The sequence below is a fragment of the Cyprinus carpio genome, chromosome B5, assembly GCF_018340385.1.
Source record: "Cyprinus carpio isolate SPL01 chromosome B5, ASM1834038v1, whole genome shotgun sequence".
Classification (NCBI taxonomy): Eukaryota; Metazoa; Chordata; class Actinopteri; order Cypriniformes; family Cyprinidae; genus Cyprinus; species Cyprinus carpio.
The window spans coordinates 26,653,287-26,674,011 of NC_056601.1; the positions used below are offsets into that span (position 1 = coordinate 26,653,287).

At 39.4% G+C, this 20,725-nt stretch overlaps 2 protein-coding genes across 2 annotated transcripts; one reads left to right on the plus strand and one right to left on the minus strand.

The window, feature by feature from the left end:
* Positions 1 to 1,486: 1,486 nt before the first annotated feature.
* LOC109090756 (ADP/ATP translocase 2-like) lies at positions 1,487 to 10,251 on the plus strand. The gene is made up of 4 exons (XM_042725093.1): positions 1,487 to 1,824; positions 3,673 to 4,159; positions 8,863 to 9,003; positions 9,856 to 10,251. The coding sequence occupies exons 1-4, from the start codon at positions 1,714 to 1,716 to the stop codon at positions 10,011 to 10,013; spliced, it is 897 nt and encodes a 298-aa protein (XP_042581027.1). The 5' UTR covers positions 1,487 to 1,713; the 3' UTR covers positions 10,014 to 10,251.
* A 1,101-nt stretch (positions 10,252 to 11,352) lies between these two features.
* si:dkey-251i10.2 (uncharacterized protein LOC562682 homolog) lies at positions 11,353 to 13,178 on the minus strand. The gene is made up of 5 exons (XM_019104732.2): positions 12,903 to 13,178; positions 12,347 to 12,459; positions 11,885 to 11,994; positions 11,712 to 11,776; positions 11,353 to 11,580 (listed from the first exon to the last, which is right to left on the minus strand). Exons 1-5 carry the CDS (start codon positions 13,093 to 13,095, stop codon positions 11,471 to 11,473), a joined length of 591 nt encoding a protein of 196 aa, XP_018960277.1. The 5' UTR covers positions 13,096 to 13,178; the 3' UTR covers positions 11,353 to 11,470.
* Between the last annotated feature and the right edge of the window lie 7,547 nt (positions 13,179 to 20,725).

Here is a 20,725-nt window from a genome sequence, read left to right on the forward strand (position 1 = left end):
GCGTGCCGTGGGCGCGTCAGTGAATGGTGAAATATTCCCATAAATGAACTGATCCTGCCAGAAGAATTGCGTGAAACCTATGTCTGTATCATCTCAGTGAGGTTTTATACATGCACAGTAAGGCAAATGTAATGCTTTCAGTCATTTTAGTGTGGATGATAAACTTTGGAAACAATGCTTTGTTTGCTTCATGGTTAATTGGCATCAACATCTGTTTATGTCATAATGTTATTTAACAAACTTTAGCCACGAAAACCTGCTTTTAGCGACTTCACCTGAAAACTAATTAATTTGCAACACGGCCTGCACTGCTAGCGGAGTCAGCCTTAAACTGCACTGTGGCCATGAGAAGTGAGGCTTTGCTGCAGTGAGATCTGGGGCATGGCCCAGGCTCGTTGAAGGCCTGCTGCTGCTGTGACCCAGCGCTCGAGGAGAGCCGGTTCTTGTGTGGGACAATGGTGGTGTCGAGTGGGGCGAGCTCGGGGCTTTGCATGGTCTGTTGGCCAGAGCGTGTGGCTAGTCGAGAAGAGCAGCGGCCGTGATGAAGCCTGGTGCTTGGCGGCAGTGTCTGGCGGGGAAGGAGTGATCATGGGGCCGGCAAATTGCGGCAGATCTGAAAAAATCCCCAGTATAGGTCTCTTCGTTGGATGGGAAATTGGGTCTGTGATAAGATGGCATAGTGAGCAAACCGAATGCTGAAAGACTAGAGATAATGAAAGTAAGGCTGCTTTGATTATTTGGGGTTCTCTCTTGTGCTTATTGGATAGCTGGTGTAACTGATGATAGACTGGCCATGTTAATTATCCTCACGAAATATGTTAATAAAACCACTAAAAATAAAGTAAATATTTGAAAATTGGGGGAAAAAAATGCATCATTAATAATGGGCTATAGTGTTATTAGGTATGCTTAGTAGGTGTAGGGAGGTTTTTGTCCCAATAAAGTGGCATGGCATTCATCTGATAAAATGTATATATGATTTACACTCAATATGTTATCGCATACTGTTTTATAATGTACTACAGTACTGAAGTATAAATATCTGCCACCTAACTATATTTACATACCTGTTGCTAAAGAAAATACTTATATTTTTGTGTAAACAGAATTTATCATTATTTGCAAATGTAACTAGAATATATCGCTTTTTCGACTGCCAAAAATATAATTGTTCAGTTAAATACATAAGCATTATTGTTTACTATTATGAAGCCTTATTAACAAGACTTTAAAAAGAAGGTTAGCACATTTATTTGCTGTGCTGAATTAATGTTCAGCGTTTGTCATGTGACAACACTGTAGCACACTATTTTGAAACATTTGTTGCTTATTGTATACTGTTTCATATTCTTAAAAAAATAGTAGGCAGTATGCACTGTGTACTGGGCAGTAAACAGTAAGCAAGTATGACATACTTGTGTTTTTCTGTGGTTGCTCAGCCACTCCCGCGGGTGCTGGAACACCCGATCACCTAGGAGATCAGTGCCTACGATGTTGGTTGACTTGCGCTGGTCTAACTGGTTTTTCCTGGAAGGCAGTGCAACTGAATAGCCTATCACAGACACCCGAACAGAGGTCGGGTTTCCTCCACCTTAAAGCACAGATGGGCCGGTAACAAAAGAACAGATATCTCATTGTATCTCGCGATCAGGTCCTTAGAAAAGTCATTGACCATCTAGAAATTTGGTCATTAGCCAGCAGCATCACGGAACAATGAGTGCGACCGCTATTTCATTTGCCCAGGACTTTTTGGCAGGTGGAATCGCCGCTGCGATCTCGGAGACTGCTGTTGCCCCCATAGAAAGAGTCAAGCTACTCCTTCAGGTACGCTTTACAACAAACTTGTATAGATTACTCTTCGTATGTGTAACATGCATTATAAAGTAGGTATGAATTACATATGTCACACGTCTGTCCATCTTGGTTCATACTGAATATGGAGAGTCCAATATTGATCTCTTAATGATGCTGTATAACTGTGTCTTATAATAAAAATTGGCTGGAGAAATTATGATTATTAAATAAAAATGTGCCAGGAGCCATAATTGTTGCTATAGAAATGAACGCATCTTCCACAAGCATCTTTTCCACACAACCGCGCAACATTTGTTAAAGTTGTTAACCAGTCAACTTCTTATATTAAGTTAAAGAGCATTACGTTAAAGCAAACGTTATCATTCAACATGCATGTGCGTTTTAGACACTCCTTTGTTTGTGCGGGCATTCAAGTTTATTTATTTCGGCTGTAATGTAAATTGTAAGACCCCTTTCAGGGGCAGAGAAAATTACAATTTAAAATGAGTCATAGCTATACAAATGTATCTCAACAATAGGAAAAGAATAAGCAAAAAAAAAAAAAACTAAGTCATACAATTCAAGGGCATATGTACGTTTTTATATACTGGGTTGGTATCTCATATTATAATATCTACAAAACATATTTCTGCAAGTACATATGACCCCCAACCCGCATCCTGCATATTGACGGCATCACACAGCAAAACCGATCATAATCAACACGATTTTTGTCGACTGCAGTTTCCATTAATGTAAGGTCATTTGTAAGGTTAGGTTTAGATTTAACATGGGCTGTGGAAACATGATATTTTAGTAACAATATTCAATGCTAACAGTTATGAAAACAATCTAAAAAGTCATAATTTATGTTGTCAATTTGTTTATTTTTCTAATTGTGTTCTTTTTCAAGGCTTTTCATAGAAACTTTTATTTTATTGTACTTTTCATTTTAGTACAATGTGTATTAAAATATCATAATTAAGAACAAACCATTGCAAATTTTGAGCAGCGTTTTTGCAGGCTTAAATTGAACTTCAAGAAGGGGATGCCACACTTTGTTCCAAACGAAAATGTGCAACTTAACCAGAGATGGTCTTATTATGACTTAACGTTACTTACTTATGCATGAAATGTTCTTCATCAAGAATGTTAGTGAATGCTATGCGAGATGGTTTCTTCAAGGAAGTAATTTAACATTCTATGATCATGTAGCCCTGCTTAAAGAAAGTGGAAGATCTGAAGTTGTTTTGTTGTGCTATATTATACACATTTTTGTCATGCATGAAAAAATATTTCATAGTTTAAATAAGCTTTGTAGGCAATAAATGTTTAACACTACATACATTAGGTAAATATAACTACCTATTAAATGTACAAATGTACAGTGTTTCACAGTTCTATTGGATTAGAGTTGCCTAAAGTAGCTTGAGCAGTTGAAGGTTTCTAGGGATGTATGAAATGCTAATGTTTATTGAACATTGAGTTCTTTTATTCTGGTTATCGAAGGAGAATCTATTTGCAGGGCAGGCCTAATATTCTCATGGAGGGTTGCAACCAAGACCACCAATGCCACTGTTTTTGCCTTTAGTTTATGTCTGTCGGCTTTAACTACATTTGTATACTAATGCTGATAAAAGTAGCAGATCTAACTGTTTAAAATGTGGTCTCTTTTCTGAAAAAGCAGACCAATAAATGTTTTGAAGAGGTATTGAAATATTTCATGTTGACTGACAACTTGGTGTCTTGTAACTGGTGACACACAGTTCATGCAATAAATTTGAATTGGTTAAATGATGTAGTGATATTTGGTAAATTTATTGATTGATTCTTTTTTTTTTTTTTTTTTTTTTGTAAAGTTTTACCCTTTTCTTGCAGATCCAGCATGCCAGCAAGCAAATTACAGTAGACAAACAATACAAAGGTATTGTAGACTGTATAGTACGTATTCCCAAGGAGCAGGGCTTCCTATCCTTCTGGAGAGGCAACTTGGCCAATGTCATTAGGTATTTCCTAACACAAGCTCTCAACTTTGCTTTCAAGGATAAGTATAAGAATATTTTTCTGGATGGTGTTGACAAGCGTACCCAGTTTTGGAGGTACTTCGCTGGTAACCTCGCCTCTGGTGGTGCTGCTGGAGCCACGTCTCTGTGCTTTGTCTACCCCCTTGACTTTGCCAGAACCCGTCTGGCTGCTGATGTCGGAAAGGCTGGTGCAGAGAGAGAATTCACAGGCCTTGGAAACTGTTTAACAAAGATCATCAAGTTTGATGGTCTGAGGGGCTTATATCAGGGATTCAACGTGTCTGTGCAAGGCATCATCATCTACAGGGCGGCTTACTTTGGCATCTATGACACAGCAAAAGGTGGGTTTTATTAGGAGTGGACACAGGGCAGATTGCCCCTTAATTGTGACTTCCAAGGCCATGACTAGAATATCAGAACATCAGGGACAGAGCTAGAGCTGAAAATCACAATTATTTTGCTCAAATTATTATTGTGATTATTAATCTTTTTTTTTTTTAATTTGAGTAATATCTTTTCACAGTACATTAGAATTATTGCACTTTCACTCACATAGTTACATTTATTTTATCCCACATTTAGGTTTTCTATTAAAACAGCATCAAAGGTGCATTTATTCAGCAACCACAATTGTATATATTATAATCGAGACATGGATGCATTATGGTCCATCACAGAGGCTTGTTACCAATTCACTGTAACGGAAATGTAAAATATATATATATATATATATATATATATATATATATATTGCAGACTGAGAGGAGTAGAAACCATGACTGTGATTAGAAAAAAACAACACCAAAAAAGAAAAACAACCAATGAGCAGCTGTTGGCTGAATCCATGGACTTGAAAAAGCCATTCCAGTTATTCCATGTAACATGTTTCAAGGAAGGTTAAATCTGCTATATTTCAAAGTCTGTTGTAAGTGCCACACTTTCTGCTGCCATCAATGTGATCAGCGCCCATGATCAAACATATAACACAAATTTTTATCTAATTACACAAATGCTAGGACAAAAAATAATAATCATCCTCATGAAAAGCAAGCACATTCAGTGCTTTGGGCTATTTACTAACTGCTTGTTTTCTCTATACTTTTTCTATTATATCTATTCCTTTTCTTTTTATTTATTATACAATTAGCAAAAGCAAAAAAGACCTCTAACACTAGCTTGCTCTATTCTTTTTTTATTCTATCTGCTTTCTTTTTATTTATTATATACATATAATAAATAAAAAGGGGTCCTATGATGCTCTTTTACAAAGTCTTGATTTTGTTTTAGGGCTGTACTAGAACAGGCTCTCATACTAGGTTGTTCGAAAAACACATTATTTTTTTCCACATATTTCACATTAATACAATACCTCTCTCACTAGTCTGGCACGAATGGCTTGAATAGTTCCTGTATCAAAAGAAGGCCCGCCTTCTGGAATATGAGATGTTCTCTGATTAGTTAGCTGTGCCAGTCTGTTCTGTGATTGGTTATCTGGGCCAGTGTGTGTTGTGATTGACAGCACACGGCGCTTGGTCGGGAAATGTCCTGCCTCTTACCATAGCTTCCTGCTGCGAGCTTCAGTATAAATACTGCATCAAAATCATACCAATTGAGTACGATTAAAACCTGGATGATTTTATCCACTCTAAGCTTGTCTGTCTTTGGAACACTAGCGCGTCTCTGACATAGTGATAACACTTGTTGCGTTCTCTAGTGCAGCTCAACCAGATCTCATCCCATTTGTCGATCTTTGTGATATCACAAATCCTTTGAGCTTGGTAACTTTGCAGGTCTTTTTTATGCTCAAACAGCAACATTACAGACTAACTAAAGTTGAAAAAGTGAAAAAGCATAATAGCACCCCTTTAAGCTAACTGAGACTTGTTATAGCACTTGAATATCATTGATCTTTTGTTGATTTTGATTACTTCCATTGTCCTCATTTGTAAGTCACTTTGGATAAAAGTGTCTACTAAATGTAATAAAAATGATTATTAGGAAAACAATAGGGATTTTGAGTTCTTGGGCCCTGACAACTCTATGTAAATACACTGAACAAAATTATAACCGCAACACTTTTGTTTTTGCTCCCATTTTTCATGAGCTGAACTCAAAGATCTAAGACTTTTTCTATGTACACAAAAGGCCTATTTCTCTCAAATATTGTTCACAAATCTGTCTAAATCTGTATTAGTGAGCACTTCTCCTTGCCGAGATAATCCATCCACCTCACAGGTGTGGCATATCAAGATGCTGATTAGACAGCATGATTATTGCACAGGTGTACCTTAGGCTGGCCACAATAAAAAGCCACTCTAAAATGTGCAGTTTTATCACACACCACAATGCCACAGATGTCACTATTTTTGAGGGAGCATGCGATTGGCATGCTGACTGCAGAAAAGTCCTCCAGAGATGTTGCCCGTGAATTGAATGTTCATTTCTCTACCATAAGCCGTCTCCAAAGGCGTTTCAGAGAATTTGGCAGTACATCCAACTGGCCTCACAATCACAGACCATGTGTAACCACACCAGCCCAAGACCTCCACATCCAACATCTTCACCTCCAAGTTCGCCTGACACCAGCCTCCTGGTCAACTGTTGCAACAATCGGTTTACATAACCAAAGAATTTCTGCACAAACTGTCAGAAACCGTCTCAGGGAAGCTCATCTGCATGCTTGTCGTCCTCATCAGGGTCTCAACCTGACTGCAGTTCGTCATCATAACCAACTTGAGTGGGTAGCATCTGGCATTTTGGAGAGGTGTTCTCTTCACGGATGAATCCCAGTTTTCACTGTACAGGGCAGATGGCAGACAGCGTGTATGGCGTCATGTGGGTAAGCGATTTACTGATGTCAACGTTGTGGATTGAGTGGCCCATGGTGGCGGTGGGTTTATGGTATGGGCAGGCATATGTTTTGGACAACGAACACAGGTGCATTTTATTGATGGCATTTTGAATGCACAGAGATACCGTGAAAATATCCTGAGGCCCATTGTTGTGCCATAAATCCATGACCATCACCTCATGTTGCAGCATGATAATGCACGGCCCCATGTTGCAAGGATCTGTACACAATTCCTGGAAGCTGAAAACATCCCAGTTCTTGCATGGCCAGCATACTCACCGGACATGTCACCCATTGAGTATGTTTGGGATGCTCTGGATCGGCGTATATGACATCGTGTTCCAGTTCCTGCCAATATCCAGCAACTTTGCACAGCCATTGAAGAGGAGTGGACCAACATTCCACAGGCCACAATCAACAACCTGATCAACTCGATGCGAAGGAGATGTGTTGCACTGTATGAGACAAATAGTGCTCACACCAGATACTAACTGGTTTTTGGACTATCCCCCCAACCCCAAATACAGTAAAACTGCACATTTTAGAGTGGCCTTTTATTGTGGCCAGCCTAAGGCACACCTGTGCAATAATCATGCTGTCTAATCAGCATCTTGATATGCCACACATGTGTGGTGGGTGGATTATCTCGGCAAAGGAGAAGTGCTCACTAACACAGATTTAGACAGATTTGTGAACAATATTTGAAAGAAATAGGCCTTTTGTGCACATAGAAAAAGTCTAAGATCTCTGAGTTCAGCTCATGAAAAATGGGGGCAAAAACAAAAGTGTTGTATTTATAAATTTGTGCAGTGTAATTTTAGAAGCTTTCAGGACTCCAAACGGTGACTACAAAGTTCTGGCATGAAGATCTAGATGGCGCAGTACGATAGATCTAACTCAATTTGACATAATGACATCAATATCACATGGCACAGCTGACTGGCACATTCCTGTAACGAGCTGCTCAACATTGGTTAATGCTTGCTGCTCAACATTGGTTCATGCTTGCTGTAGCAGTCCCAGCGCACATCAGAAACCCTCCACCTTCCCCAGCTCCACTTGTATAGATCTGCTATGGGGTGATCATGTATGCTATGGGGTTATACATATTTTTTATGTGCACCAGCAATATTTCTTAAATGCTTACAGCAGCATGTTGTGGATGTATTGGCAGAAGCAAGTCTCGGTACTTGCACTGCCTCTGCAGCAGCAGCATAGCAGATCTAATCCGCCAAAACCAAACACATTAACGTTACCATGCCAATCCCTCCAAGAGTTGTCATGACAGAAATATTGATGTTTTGCAACCTTTCTTCCTGCCAGTATGACACAGGTGCCACTTCAAAGTTGCCCAGACATTAGACATCTTTCAAAATAGTACAAGATGGAACAGAGAGGGATTAAGGAAAAGTAAAAGCAAAGTTTTTTTTTTTCAGTAGGATGCAGTCAAATGTTGACAGAAGAGATGAGTTTTCAGCTGTCACATGAATATTATCAAGGATTCAGCAGTCCGTCAAAGATTCTGGATTCTGTATTGTCAGCATTCTACCACCAAGGAACAGTGAATAAAGATGTTCTGGAGAGTGATTTTGTGCCTCTCTGTGATGGTACAACGAGGCATTGCTCACTTACTGACCTCAGGAACTGGTAGCCTTTGTGGAGAGATGAAGAGAGGTGTGATGACCAATTATGCTGCTACATTCTTAGTTTACCCCAAAATTAAAATTCTGTCATTAATTACTACGTTTCTGAGCCTTGACCATGGTAGGACCCTTGCTGTCTATGGAGGGTCAGAGAGCTCTCGGATTTCATCAAAAATATCTTAATTTGATGCCGGATTTTACTGCATTGGAAGTCATGTGCTCCACCTACTGACTCCTTCTGGATTAATGACGTTTTTCACTTTATCAAACTGGAAATAATTAGATATTCACTGAGGGATTCCTCCAATAACTTTTATAAAATTTGGGGTTCTCTCCTTGGATATAGTAGATTAGTATCTTAGATAGTTGATTTTTACATTCTTCTCTACTGTGTGATTGCTCCTCTAAAGACTTTCAGTTTTTTGTTTAAACAATTGTTTTGGTTGGCACAAGTGTTTTTAGTAACTAATAATAAATTGTTAACCCTTAATGGGCAGTTGCATTCATTTTGATATTTGTTATTTTAGTGTAAAATATCTGTGTTTTACAGGCATGCTACCGGATCCAAATAACACCCATATTTTTGTCAGCTGGATGATTGCTCACACAGTCACTACCATTGCTGGTTTCACATCATATCCCTTTGACACAGTACGTCGTTGTATGATGATGCAGTCTGGACGTACAAGAGGTAATATCCAACAATTGTTTCCTCTAATGTTTCACCCAAAATTCATAGGCCTTTTTGGTGTTTGGTTCAGTTCATTCTTAATATGATTTTAAAGCAAATGAAAATATGCATATTTGGAGAAATTTAGTAGCCTATTACATAATTTGCTCACCAATTGATCCTCTGCAGTGAATGAAGCATCACAATAATTCACAAGTAATCCAAATGACTCCAGTCCACCAATTAACGTCTTGTAAAGTAAAAAGCTGCATATTTGTAACAAATTCATCAAGATATTTTTAACTTCAAACTGTCACTTCCAGCTAAAATATGATTCTTCTATCCATAATACTGTTTTTCAAGTGAAAAATCATCTCTTCTGAATCAATCTGGGAAATATGCACAGATCAAGCACCGTTTACAGGTGAGAGCAGAACGAAACTGTTCTAAACAGACATGTTGGTGGATTTTGATGTGAGACAACAACAGGGGATGTTTTCACTGGAGGAAGTGTTATTTATGGACTGAACATTTTGGACAGAAGTGACAGTTTAAAGTGATGGATTTGTTTCTTAGAAACATGCAGCTTTTCACTTTGCAAGCCATTCATTTTTTGACTGGATTGGTGTGGATAACTGTGATGTTTTTATCAGCTGTTTGGACTCTCATTCTGACGGCACCCATTCACTGCAGAGGATCCATTGGTGAGCAAGTGATGTGATGCTACATTTCTCAAAATCTGTTCTGATGAAGAAACAAACCACGTTTCATTCATTTGACATTTACAATCTTGGATGGCTCAATGGTGAGTAAATGTTTTTCAAATTTTCCTTTTTGGGTGAACTATTCCTTTAAGTGTTTAATTCATTCTAGCTGACGTAATGTACAGCGGCACTATTGACTGCTGGAGGAAGATTGCACGTGATGAGGGTGGCAAGGCCTTCTTCAAGGGCGCCTGGTCCAATGTGCTCAGGAGCATGGGTGGAGCCATCGTCCTGGTTCTGTACGACGAACTCAAGAAGATTATGTGACACCATATTAAATTAATTATTTAAAGAAAATGTTGTGTATTATGTGAATGGACTCTTGCTTTACTTGTGAAGCCTGGCTAGTTTTGTCCTAGTAGTTATATAAAAGATAATACATGTATATGACAGTAAAGTATATGTGTATATGTTTATAATGTTTTTTCTTTTCTTTTCTTAAATGTTTATTCTCTTCCCTGGCTTATACTATTGCATGTGCAATGAATAAACTGGAAGTAATACAGCTGAAGTCTTTTATTGTAGTTGTTCAGTCTTAATTTGATTTACAATATCAGATGCTGAGAAATATTTTTATTTTAATGGTATGTTAGTTCATTTTATTTCCAAACCTAAGCTAAAATTGAACTTAATTTTATTTCAGGCACAAATCTTGGTTATATAATATGACGGTGCGATATATTACTAACTTCATGATTATTATTATTATTATTATTATTATTATTAATAATAAACAAGAATTGGAATCCGTTTTCCATAGTGTGTTACGTTTTATTACTGGTCCCTATCAAACATATAATTGCTTTTCATATTCTGAGCTGTCACCTCTGGACATTCAAGAATGTGCACATTGTTTATGTTTTATTTATTATTTTGTTTATTATTTGACTGTTCTTTTTATTTTGTCAAAAGGGAAGAAAGCCTTTAACTCTGATTAAAGGTTAGTACTAATACTAATACTAGTACTAATACAGTAGACAGTAGTAAGCAATTCAGTTTAAGTGGTATAATGCTTTTTGCCATTCACATTATGCCAAAGCAGCTTCAAGGAAAATTTTATGATTGGAACTATGTGTTTTAAACAAGCTGCAGCTTATAGTGGGTCATCTGTGTTAAAGGTTTTTTTTTTTTTTTACAGTAATGCGGCATTGATGTTATGAATGACCTTTTCTGTGTCTTGAATAAGGATGTTCCATAACTGACCTTTTATCAAATTACTGTCAAACATGACACCTAAATCTCAAACTTTAGGAAATGACATATTTGAACTATCAGTTTATTTATTTATTTATTTATTATTAGTATCATCATTATTATTAGTAGTAGTAGTAGAAGTATTGCAAAAATAGTGCCTGCAAACACTCCTTTCATCTTCCACTGGTCAGACAAACACAACAAAATTGCATTTCTGAACTGATTTCATACATAAAAATACTAGTTGATTTGTGCTAAATAAATAAATAAATAAAAATAGTGCATGTCCATTTACATGTTTGGTAAATTGTTGTGTACTAAGCAGGATAATGTTCCTGATTTTTCACCAGAGTGACAAGATGTTGATTTATGTGCAAGGGATAATGTACATTCATCTGGTCATTAAATAAAACCCAAAACACAATAAAGCATTTTTGTGCATTACATTATTTATTTTTATTTTATTTAGTCAAGCAAATAAAAATGTGTCTAAATGTTTAATATTGGTTAAATATTTTTTAGCAACTTTTTTAAGCAACTTGGTATCGAACAATTACCAGCAGGACAACAAGAAGTAACAGGGAAGATGTGACAATCCTTTCAGCACTACTGTATACATCAAGTGATGTTCCTCCTTCACCTGATAATTAGGAGACAAAAGTCAAACTGTTTAATAAATGGTGCATGGATTATTCCTTGCTTGTACGTATGTCAATTCTTTGTGACAGCCTTTTATTTTTACATGAAATGTATGATACAATATTTACTTACTGGAAGTCAAAGTTGAAGACATCACGTCTACCCAGAACACAGTGCGCTGCTGGGCTACAGTGGCCCTAAGAAATATGTGGACAAATATTGAAATGTTTTGATAATTTTTATGAATTGTTTGGGGGGGGGGTGGCTTGGGGTATGAATTTGAGATTGTTTTTGTTCACTCTTACTTGAAGACAACATTTTTGGCTGTAGCTGGTGGAATCCAGGTATAGACAGTGGAGTTGTTTTTTATGTTGGTGTTGGCATGGGTGATTGCACCTTGCTGGTTTCCTGAACACTAGGGAACACAAGTGTACAACCTTCATTAACTACAATTACCAAATTTAAAACACTTGTTGGTATACCAAATAACATTTGTTGGGTAGAACAAATATTCTATATCTTAAAGAATGACTAGATATGTAGCCTCTGATTGGAGTTTCCATAATTACCCCACTTAGTGTTAACTGTGGTAACTATGAAAATAACTTAAAATTTTTGTAATGGGTGCAGTTTGACATTTCTAAATTATAAAAAGAGGTTCTGTTTCATTTGAATCATATCTGTTCACAATACATACTATATTAGATATAACCATCGCAGTACGATAGAAGCATAATCTTTAACTCTAAACACTCCAAAGCACTTACCGCTAAGAACTTTGTGTTAGTTGGAGGTGTCTGCCAGGTTCCTATTGCTTTTGAGTCAGATCCAGAGCGAGCCTCAAGGAGCACGCCACTATAGTCTGGACCTTTGATTACAACTGACAAACAACAAATGAACAAACATTAAAACCAGTGATGCTATCACAACTTTCCTCATTTTAGGTGATATACATGCATTAAATTAAATTGCTTAACAATTCTTATAAATGCAGTTACTATATTCCCAGAATTTGGCCTGGATGTATCACAAACTTTGTGGAGACTAAGATGCAATTAAAAACAAGGAAAAACAGAGCAAAACCAAAAACAAAAGTAATCTCCAAGTGTTGTTTACAAATAGATTTATGGACAACACATTTTAAATTTTTGATTGAGAGGATTTTCAATATTATAACACTTCCTTGGCATGCAATTATGAATTACATTACAGTATAGAATCAGACATGCAGATCTTTGAAAAATTCATGAATTAATTTACAAAATGTATCTTCTAAAACAGTAGTGACCCCATCATATTTTCTTTATCCAAATTGTCCCATACCTGTAATGGGTTTTCCAGTCTGAAAAGTTGTGCTGCTTGGATAGATGGTGTATGGAGCAGGGTTTGGCTTGGGCTGTACTCCTCCATGCCTGGGCATCATATCCACACAAGCTGAAGTTGGTGCCCCACTTGGAAAGGACAGAACAGATGTCAAAACCTGTAGTATGACAACCCCAAAAAACACAGCATCCATGATTCCTGAGACAGGCTTTTTCAACAGCTCATTTGCAATCGTACAGTGCAACACAACTAATTTATACACACTATCCCCTGATCATGCCGTGGACAATTGTCTTTTGAAAGGCACTTTTGCTGAGTCACAACTCCATAAAAATGGCTATTTCATGGAAGCACAATGTATAAAGTATTCACATGGTGTCAGGTGGGATGGTTTTCAAAAAGAAAAAAAGTCTTCAGTTTCAGGAATGTAAAGTTTCAGTCATTGATCTGGACAAAGAAACAAAGCAATCCTCTGTTAGGAAGGAAATGAGCATTGAAAATTTACATTTTCCTTGCTTAATTTATTCTCTGTCCTACTGTTGTAATGTTTGGGTGGTGTCATATAAGATAGGGTCTTTGGTAAACAGCCTTTTTTTTTAGGTTTCTAAGTGTTACATCATTTATAAAACATTTAATGCTAAAAACTATCTTTATTCTTAAACCAGAATAACGATCACAAAATATCATAAAAATAGCAAATGCAAATAAATGAAGAGAGTAATTTCTTACTCACCTTTGCAATAACTTTAAACTAGAAAACACATCCAAAATAAATGAAGAGAGTATTTGTTTATATAAATACTCACCTTTGCAATAACTTTAAACCAGTTGGATTGAATGTGTTTTTTGGAGGTGTTCATGTTGATATATTTTTAATTGCATCATCATGTAAACTTATTTTTTGTGGCATTTTTTATTTAAAAGGTGAACTTAAGCTGTTTTAAACATCAAGTGGCTCTCTTAAAATATTTTAAAGAATGTTTTTACATCCTGAGAGTTACTGTTGCTGTAGAAAGTACATGTGTTGCTTTGGTTGCCTTGTGGTCTTCCTTTCTCTCTCTTTCACAGAATTGGATCAGGCCAAAGTGATTTCCAACTATGACTGTTGTGAGTGGAACCAAAGAGCAGAATGCTTGTCATGTGACACACAGCAGCCACGATACCACTGTATAACTGATATAAGTGTATGTCCCTACTGAAAAAAACAAAACCATAAAGCCATGACAGAAAGCTACAAATAACCATTACACGCATTACAAACTATCAACTTTTTTAATCATTAAACCGATTAAAAAATGGTTTTCTATAGTGTGTTTTGGGACATATTCCATACGAATTTATTGGTTTTAACAAGCCACCTATATAAGGCAACAAATTACCAGTAGAGACCAAAAGGGTCCATTACAGTTTCCAGTAAAACTAATTAAAGTCCCATATTTTTTTTTATTTTTTATTCGAAATATTCCCAAAATCTTTCATGAAATATCTCAATTCTCAAATATGTGTAAGTAAATGCACTTTGCACCTTTATAGATTGTAAGTTGATCTAAAATGGATGATGAGCAAAGTAGACTAATAGTGTAATCTATTAACTTTGCATAAAAATCCGTCTTTTTACATAAGTAACAGATACGGGTGCCATACCATAAAATACTTTTAATACAACTGACTTTGTATTTAATGTGAATTTAATAAAAACATTGTAATTTACTAATTAGCCTGTAACACTTTCATGGTACAAAAAGAGAGCAAAGAATGGTTACATTATCAAAGAACACTTTCATTTCAGTCCAGCGTGTTCAAGCACTCACAAAATCTCCTAGATTAATCTCTAAAGTGGTTTACACTGTGAAATTAATATCTTACTTACATTTGTACATCTTCACTCTGTTGTTTCTGATGAGAGAATTAGCCAGAGAATTCAGTCAGCCAGCGTGCGCGGACAAAACAGCATATTTCAGCGATGACTCATCTGGTTCCCTCTGATCGGTCCTTACATTCATAAACTCAACAGAATCGAATGTGATTGGTTATAATGTGCAGCACTTTAAAAACGCATTTGTCTCTGGCTCTGTGCCAGCCAGTGAACACAGATTTGAATTTAGCAGCTAGTGATGTTTTTCTTTTTTTATATATAACACTTTTGACACTGTCAATCATCAGATCCTCCTGTCTGCCCTCTCATCACTGGGCATTACAGGGATTCCACTTCACTGGTTCAAATCCTATCTCACTGGTAGGCCTTTCATGGTGGCTTGGGGAGAGGAGGTATCCATCAACTGGTCACTGGGGACATCATAGGCGGGTGACGTCAGAGACCAGGAAGCTTAAAAGCACGTGCGGTGAAACCGGCATTTAGCCTGTAGGAATGAAGCAAGCACCGGCAGGGATGCCGGAAGTATGGCCCCGAGACGCAGAGTCTCGTTCCCTCGAGGAACCATGGTTACATACGTAACCTGAGACGTTCCTCTTCAGGAACTCGGGCTGCGTCGGAGAACGTTTTGGGGAACGAGAATGCCCATGTGCCAGACTTTCAAATCTCTGCCTAGTGTGGAAGAGCACAGCTAAAGCAAGAGAAGGAGACAGGAGCCTGACAGGAATCGGGAACAACCCGTCCAATGGCCAAACTTCAGAGGAGTGAGTCTTGACCCCCAAGAGAGGGGAGATCAGAGGACTCGAGGCTTAGGATAGCAACCTGATCACCGCTTAGCATAAGCTTCTTATGGCCGGAGGCCTCAGCGCACCATGGAGGAAACATGCAACCAGAGGGTGTCTGCCTACTGAATGGCCACCGAGATGGGCGCGGTAGGCCACAACGACCGCCACGTAGACCTTCAGGGTGGAGTGGGACAACCTTGCGGAGAGAAGGGCCTGCAGGAACTCCAGCACTGTACCAACTGTCTCCGCACCAAGAAGTGAAAAGCTTCCACTTCAAGGTATACAGTTTCCTCATTGAGGGAGCTCTGGATTGGAGAACAGTCTCAACAACCTCGGTTGAGAGACTGGAAGCTAAGAGCTGTGCCTCCTCAGAGACCAAACCTACAGCCTCTAAGCTCCAAGCGGGGGCGCACCCTCCGCCTGCGAGAGGAGATCTCTCCTGACGGGAACCTCCCATGGAGTGCCGTCAAAAAAAGAAATCAGGCCCAAGAACCATACCCAGCCCAATCAGAATGGGGCTACTAACAGCAGCTGGACTCCGTCCCGGCGCACTCTCTCCAGAACTCCCGGGAGCAGAGCAATCGGGGGAAAAACGTACAGATGAAGCCTCGGCCACGTCTGTACCATGGCGTCCAGCCCCAGTGGAGCTGGATGAGTCAGAGGAAGCCACAAGGGACAGTGCAATGTCTCTCGAGTCACAAACAGATCCACCCGAGTCTGGCCAACCTCTCCAACTCTGCTTCATCACCTCGGTGTGAAGCCACCATTCCCCGGTCCTCGGCCCCTGCCTCAACAGGATGTCTGTTCCCATATTAGATGCCCAGGATGCTCAGTGAGAGGAGTTAATCGTGGGACCACACAAGGATCTGGTACGCTAGTTTGTATAAACAGCGTGAGCGCAGACCTCCTTGGTGGTTAATGTTAGAGACCACCGCTGTGTTGCCGGTGCCACCAACACATGGTGACCTCTTAGGTCCGGGAGAATATATTATAGTGCTCAAAATACGGCCAGCATCACCAGGCAGTTTATATGCCATGTCAGATGGCGACCACTCCACGGACCGCGGGCAGAGTGGCCACTCATGACCGCACCCCAACCGGTGAGAGACGCATCCGTCGCTAGCATCTTGCGGCGACAAGGAGCTCCCAGCACTGGGCCCTGAAACAAGAACCAAGGCTTTCTCCACATGTCCAAGGCACGTAGGCACTGCCGCGTGACCTTTAGCATGCGAAGTGGGTTTCCCCTCAGGGAGAACCCCTTGGTCTTAAGCCACCACTGTAGGGATCTCATGTACAGCAGGCCAACAGTATTCACGTTGGACGCAGCTGCCATCAGACCCAGCAATCTCCGAGACTGCTTTACAGTGAGTGACCGGCCTTCTCTCACTCTCGCGACTGCAGTGAGGATCGACTCGATCCTATCGGTGACATACATGCCTGCATCGTGGTCGAATCCCACACCACGCCCAGATAAGTGGTTCTCTGTACTGGAGAAAGCACACTTTTCTTGGTGTCAAGTCTTAACCCCAGCTCTTTCATGTAAGCGAGAACGACATCTCGATGTTGAACCGCCAACCGCTCTGATCAAGCTAATATCAACAAATCTTCAATGTGGTTGAGTTGTGAAAGTGTGTGGTGAAAGTGCAAGGCCAGAGGAAGAAACTTATTGGTAGGCTTTTGCCCCCAAAAGTAAACCTCTAGGAAATTCCGATGAGGAAGAATGGAGATAAGTGCATCTTATGATAGATCGTGACACACCAGTCCTCGGACTTGGTCTGTGCAAGCGTGCTGATCTTCAGTCCCCTGAATGAATGGTTCAAAAAATGCAGATCTAAAATAGGACGCAACACCTCATCCTTCCTCGGAACAGTGAAGTACCGGCTGTAGGACCCGGACTCTGCAACGGGAGGAGGGACCACCTCAATGACCTCCGTCCTCAGAGAGTGTCTACTTCTGTTCCATTACCAGAGCCTGCTTGGTACCCCAGGACCCCATGAAGTACACTTGGCAGGGACTCCCATACCACCATGTGACCTCGTAGGGGAACCAGTCTCACAAGACTGGCCTCTGGTGCACGGAGAGCCACTAGCTCGGTGCCCAGAAGCGGAGGACCGGCAGGGGACGACCGTACTAGCTGCTCTAGGGACCTCTGTAGAGGTCGTGAGCCTCTTAGCTCTGCTACGTTTCCACTAGAAGCCTTCGGCCTGGGAGCGCCACTCTGACTCTAACATCAGCGGAGTACAAGAAGTGACACCCCCGGCGCGAGGGCTGGAACACGGTAGGGTTGGGACTGCGCCTCCCAGCAGCCCCTGACTGCCTCAACTCAGAGGAAGAGAGGTAAACACGTGTTCTCACTCGAGAAATTACAACCCAGGAGCCCCTGTACATCTAACTGTCATAGATAAATATTTCAATTTATTCCTCAGAATTAAATGTAGTCAATAACCAGATGAGTAAACACGGTCTGGTGTAGAAAGATTCACATCAAAACGAAACAATGAAATATACACGGTTCCTCGGCAGCGAGCTTGCGTGAGCTCCACTCCTCATTAAAGCTGCTCATTATATACATAATATGCTTGTGTAACTAATGCTTGTGTAACTGATGCTTGTGCAACTGGCGAGCTCATCGACGCCTTACACACCAATCTCCTCAGAGAAAGACAGGCAGAGCGTCGCGCCCTCTCACCGGTGAAAAAGTACCGCAAACGCGGGCTTCCGAAACCCCCGAGAGCAGGCGCCGGATCTGGTGGTTAAGGAAGAAGATAGTGACTTCTTGCATCGCAGCCGTCAACTCCCTCGACAGCTGATTCTGCGCGCTTCACTCTCAAGCAGACAACACACAAACTGCGTGTGTCCCTACCCCCTTTTTTTTTTTTTTTGCTGGCAGGGAAAACACACAGCCTGAACGCTGCCTACTCTCGCCCAAGACTTCTCTTGATTGAAGCTTTGACATATGGAGCTTATCAGACAAACAACAAACAACACTAAATAAGACTCACAAACAGATAGCGACTGACACACACACAGAGCGCTTTTAAGCGTGCTTTTAAGCTTCCTGGTCTCTGACGTCACCCACCTATGACGTCTTGCCCATCCATTGGTCTGATTACACACATGATTCAGAGCTGGTCTCACTGAAGGCGTTCCCCAAAGCGTTCTCCGACGCAGCTCGAGTTCCTGAAGAGGAACCTTTCAGTGACAATCAGTGTAAAATCCTTTAAATATGAAAACATACTTACAGGCTGTGAGTCAACATTATTTGTCAAAACCTCTCTCAGGAAACAGTTCTCATCCTCCGTAAAATGCGTTGCACACATCTGAATATTTGGTTTGAACTGTTCTGGAATAAAAATTACAATAAGGCAGACTCACATAAACCATAAATTGTCATAGTCGTGTGTTTATTAGTCAAGATGAATTAATGAAAGCAGTTAAATCTTCTGTTTATTCAGCAACCTATAGGGATTTCCTGGGTTGCTTCTGCAAGGAGTATTTGGAGTTTCAGTGTGAGAGCGCCCTCTGGCCTTCGGATGGAGATTTACTGCTGATCACAGAACCATGCTTCACTGAAAGATACCCATGACAATCGAAGAAATATAGAGCTGAGTATCATCAGCATAACAGTGAAAGCTAACACCTTGTTTCCTGATGATATCTCCCAAGCGTAACATGTAAAGCATGAAGAGTAACGGCCCTAGTACTGAGCCTTGAGGTACTCCATACTGCACTTGTGATCAATATGATACCTCTTCATTCACTGCTACGAATTGATGGCGGTCATATAAGAACAATTTAATATCAGAATGGTAAAACAGGCAATGATCGGGGAACAGCATCAGGTATGTACAGGGATATCCAAAAACAACAACAGAAACAAGCAGAGATCGGGGCAGGCAGCAGAGAATCACAGTCGGTATAAACAATCCAAAGACAAACATGGAAGGAACAAACACTGGGAAAACCACTCGGAAATGCTAGACGGGGCTAAACAAGACTTCGCCCTCATTGAGAGTCCAAACACAGTTTATATAAGGGAGTGGTAATGGGGAACACCTGGTGGTGATTAGACCTAAGCACAGGATTATGGGAAATGGAGTTGGGAATGGAAATGGACACCAAATGCAAGAGTCCTGAGTGGAGTGCCCTCTGCTGGAGATCATGGGCACTCCAGCTGATGATCGTGACACAAGTAGCATACTCTATTGATTTGTAACAGATACATTCATTGCAACCAAACATGCTTCACATGAACTGCCATCTGGTCATAGGCTGTCATGCACTTCCATGGCACACTCTGGAAAAATTTGTTGTTCATAAAAATAAATTTTTTTAAGGAGAAAAAATAGTTAACTATTAAAAAGTTATAAAAGTTAGAAAAAGTTAGAAAAAGTAAAAAAAAAAAAGTTATAAAAAATGTACTTTATTAGTTTACTTTACTAATTGTTTAAAATTACTTCATAAGTGTATTTATATTGTTCCTTACTTCTCACCCTACCATCAGTGAGCAAGTTATATTATGCCACCATATATATAGGCTTACACACTTAAAAAACGTTATCAGTCAACATACAGAGGAATATAAAAAAATATTTAACAGATGTCGGTCCATTATTTGTAGCGTATCCTAACGATACCTCTGGCAAATCAGTGGCTGTAATCATTGAATAAACATAACACAAATTATAACATTGTGTGCACAAACCAATGATTATATTCAAAGCTTAACTTTGTTTGAAGCTGAAACATAATTACCTTACAATTACATTTTGTCATTTAGCAGATGCTTTTTTCCAAAGCGATTTACAAATGAGGACAATGGAAGCAATCAGAAACAACACAAGAGCAATGATATATAAGTGCTATAACAAGTCTCAATTAGCTTAAAACCAGTACACGTAGCAAGGGCTTTTAAATAATATAATAAATAAAAAGAAAACAGATTGAATAGAAAAAGAATAGAGCAAGCTAGTGTTAGAGGTCTTTTTTTTATAACTGTGTAATAAATGAAAAGAAAATAGATAGAATACAAAAAGATTAGATTTTTTTTTTTAAGAATATAATTAGAATAGTTAGTGCTAAAGTTAGAGGGTCAAATAAAGATTGAAGAGATGTGTTTTAAGCCGATTCTTGAAGATCTTGAAGACCTTGTTGAAAAGTCTTTG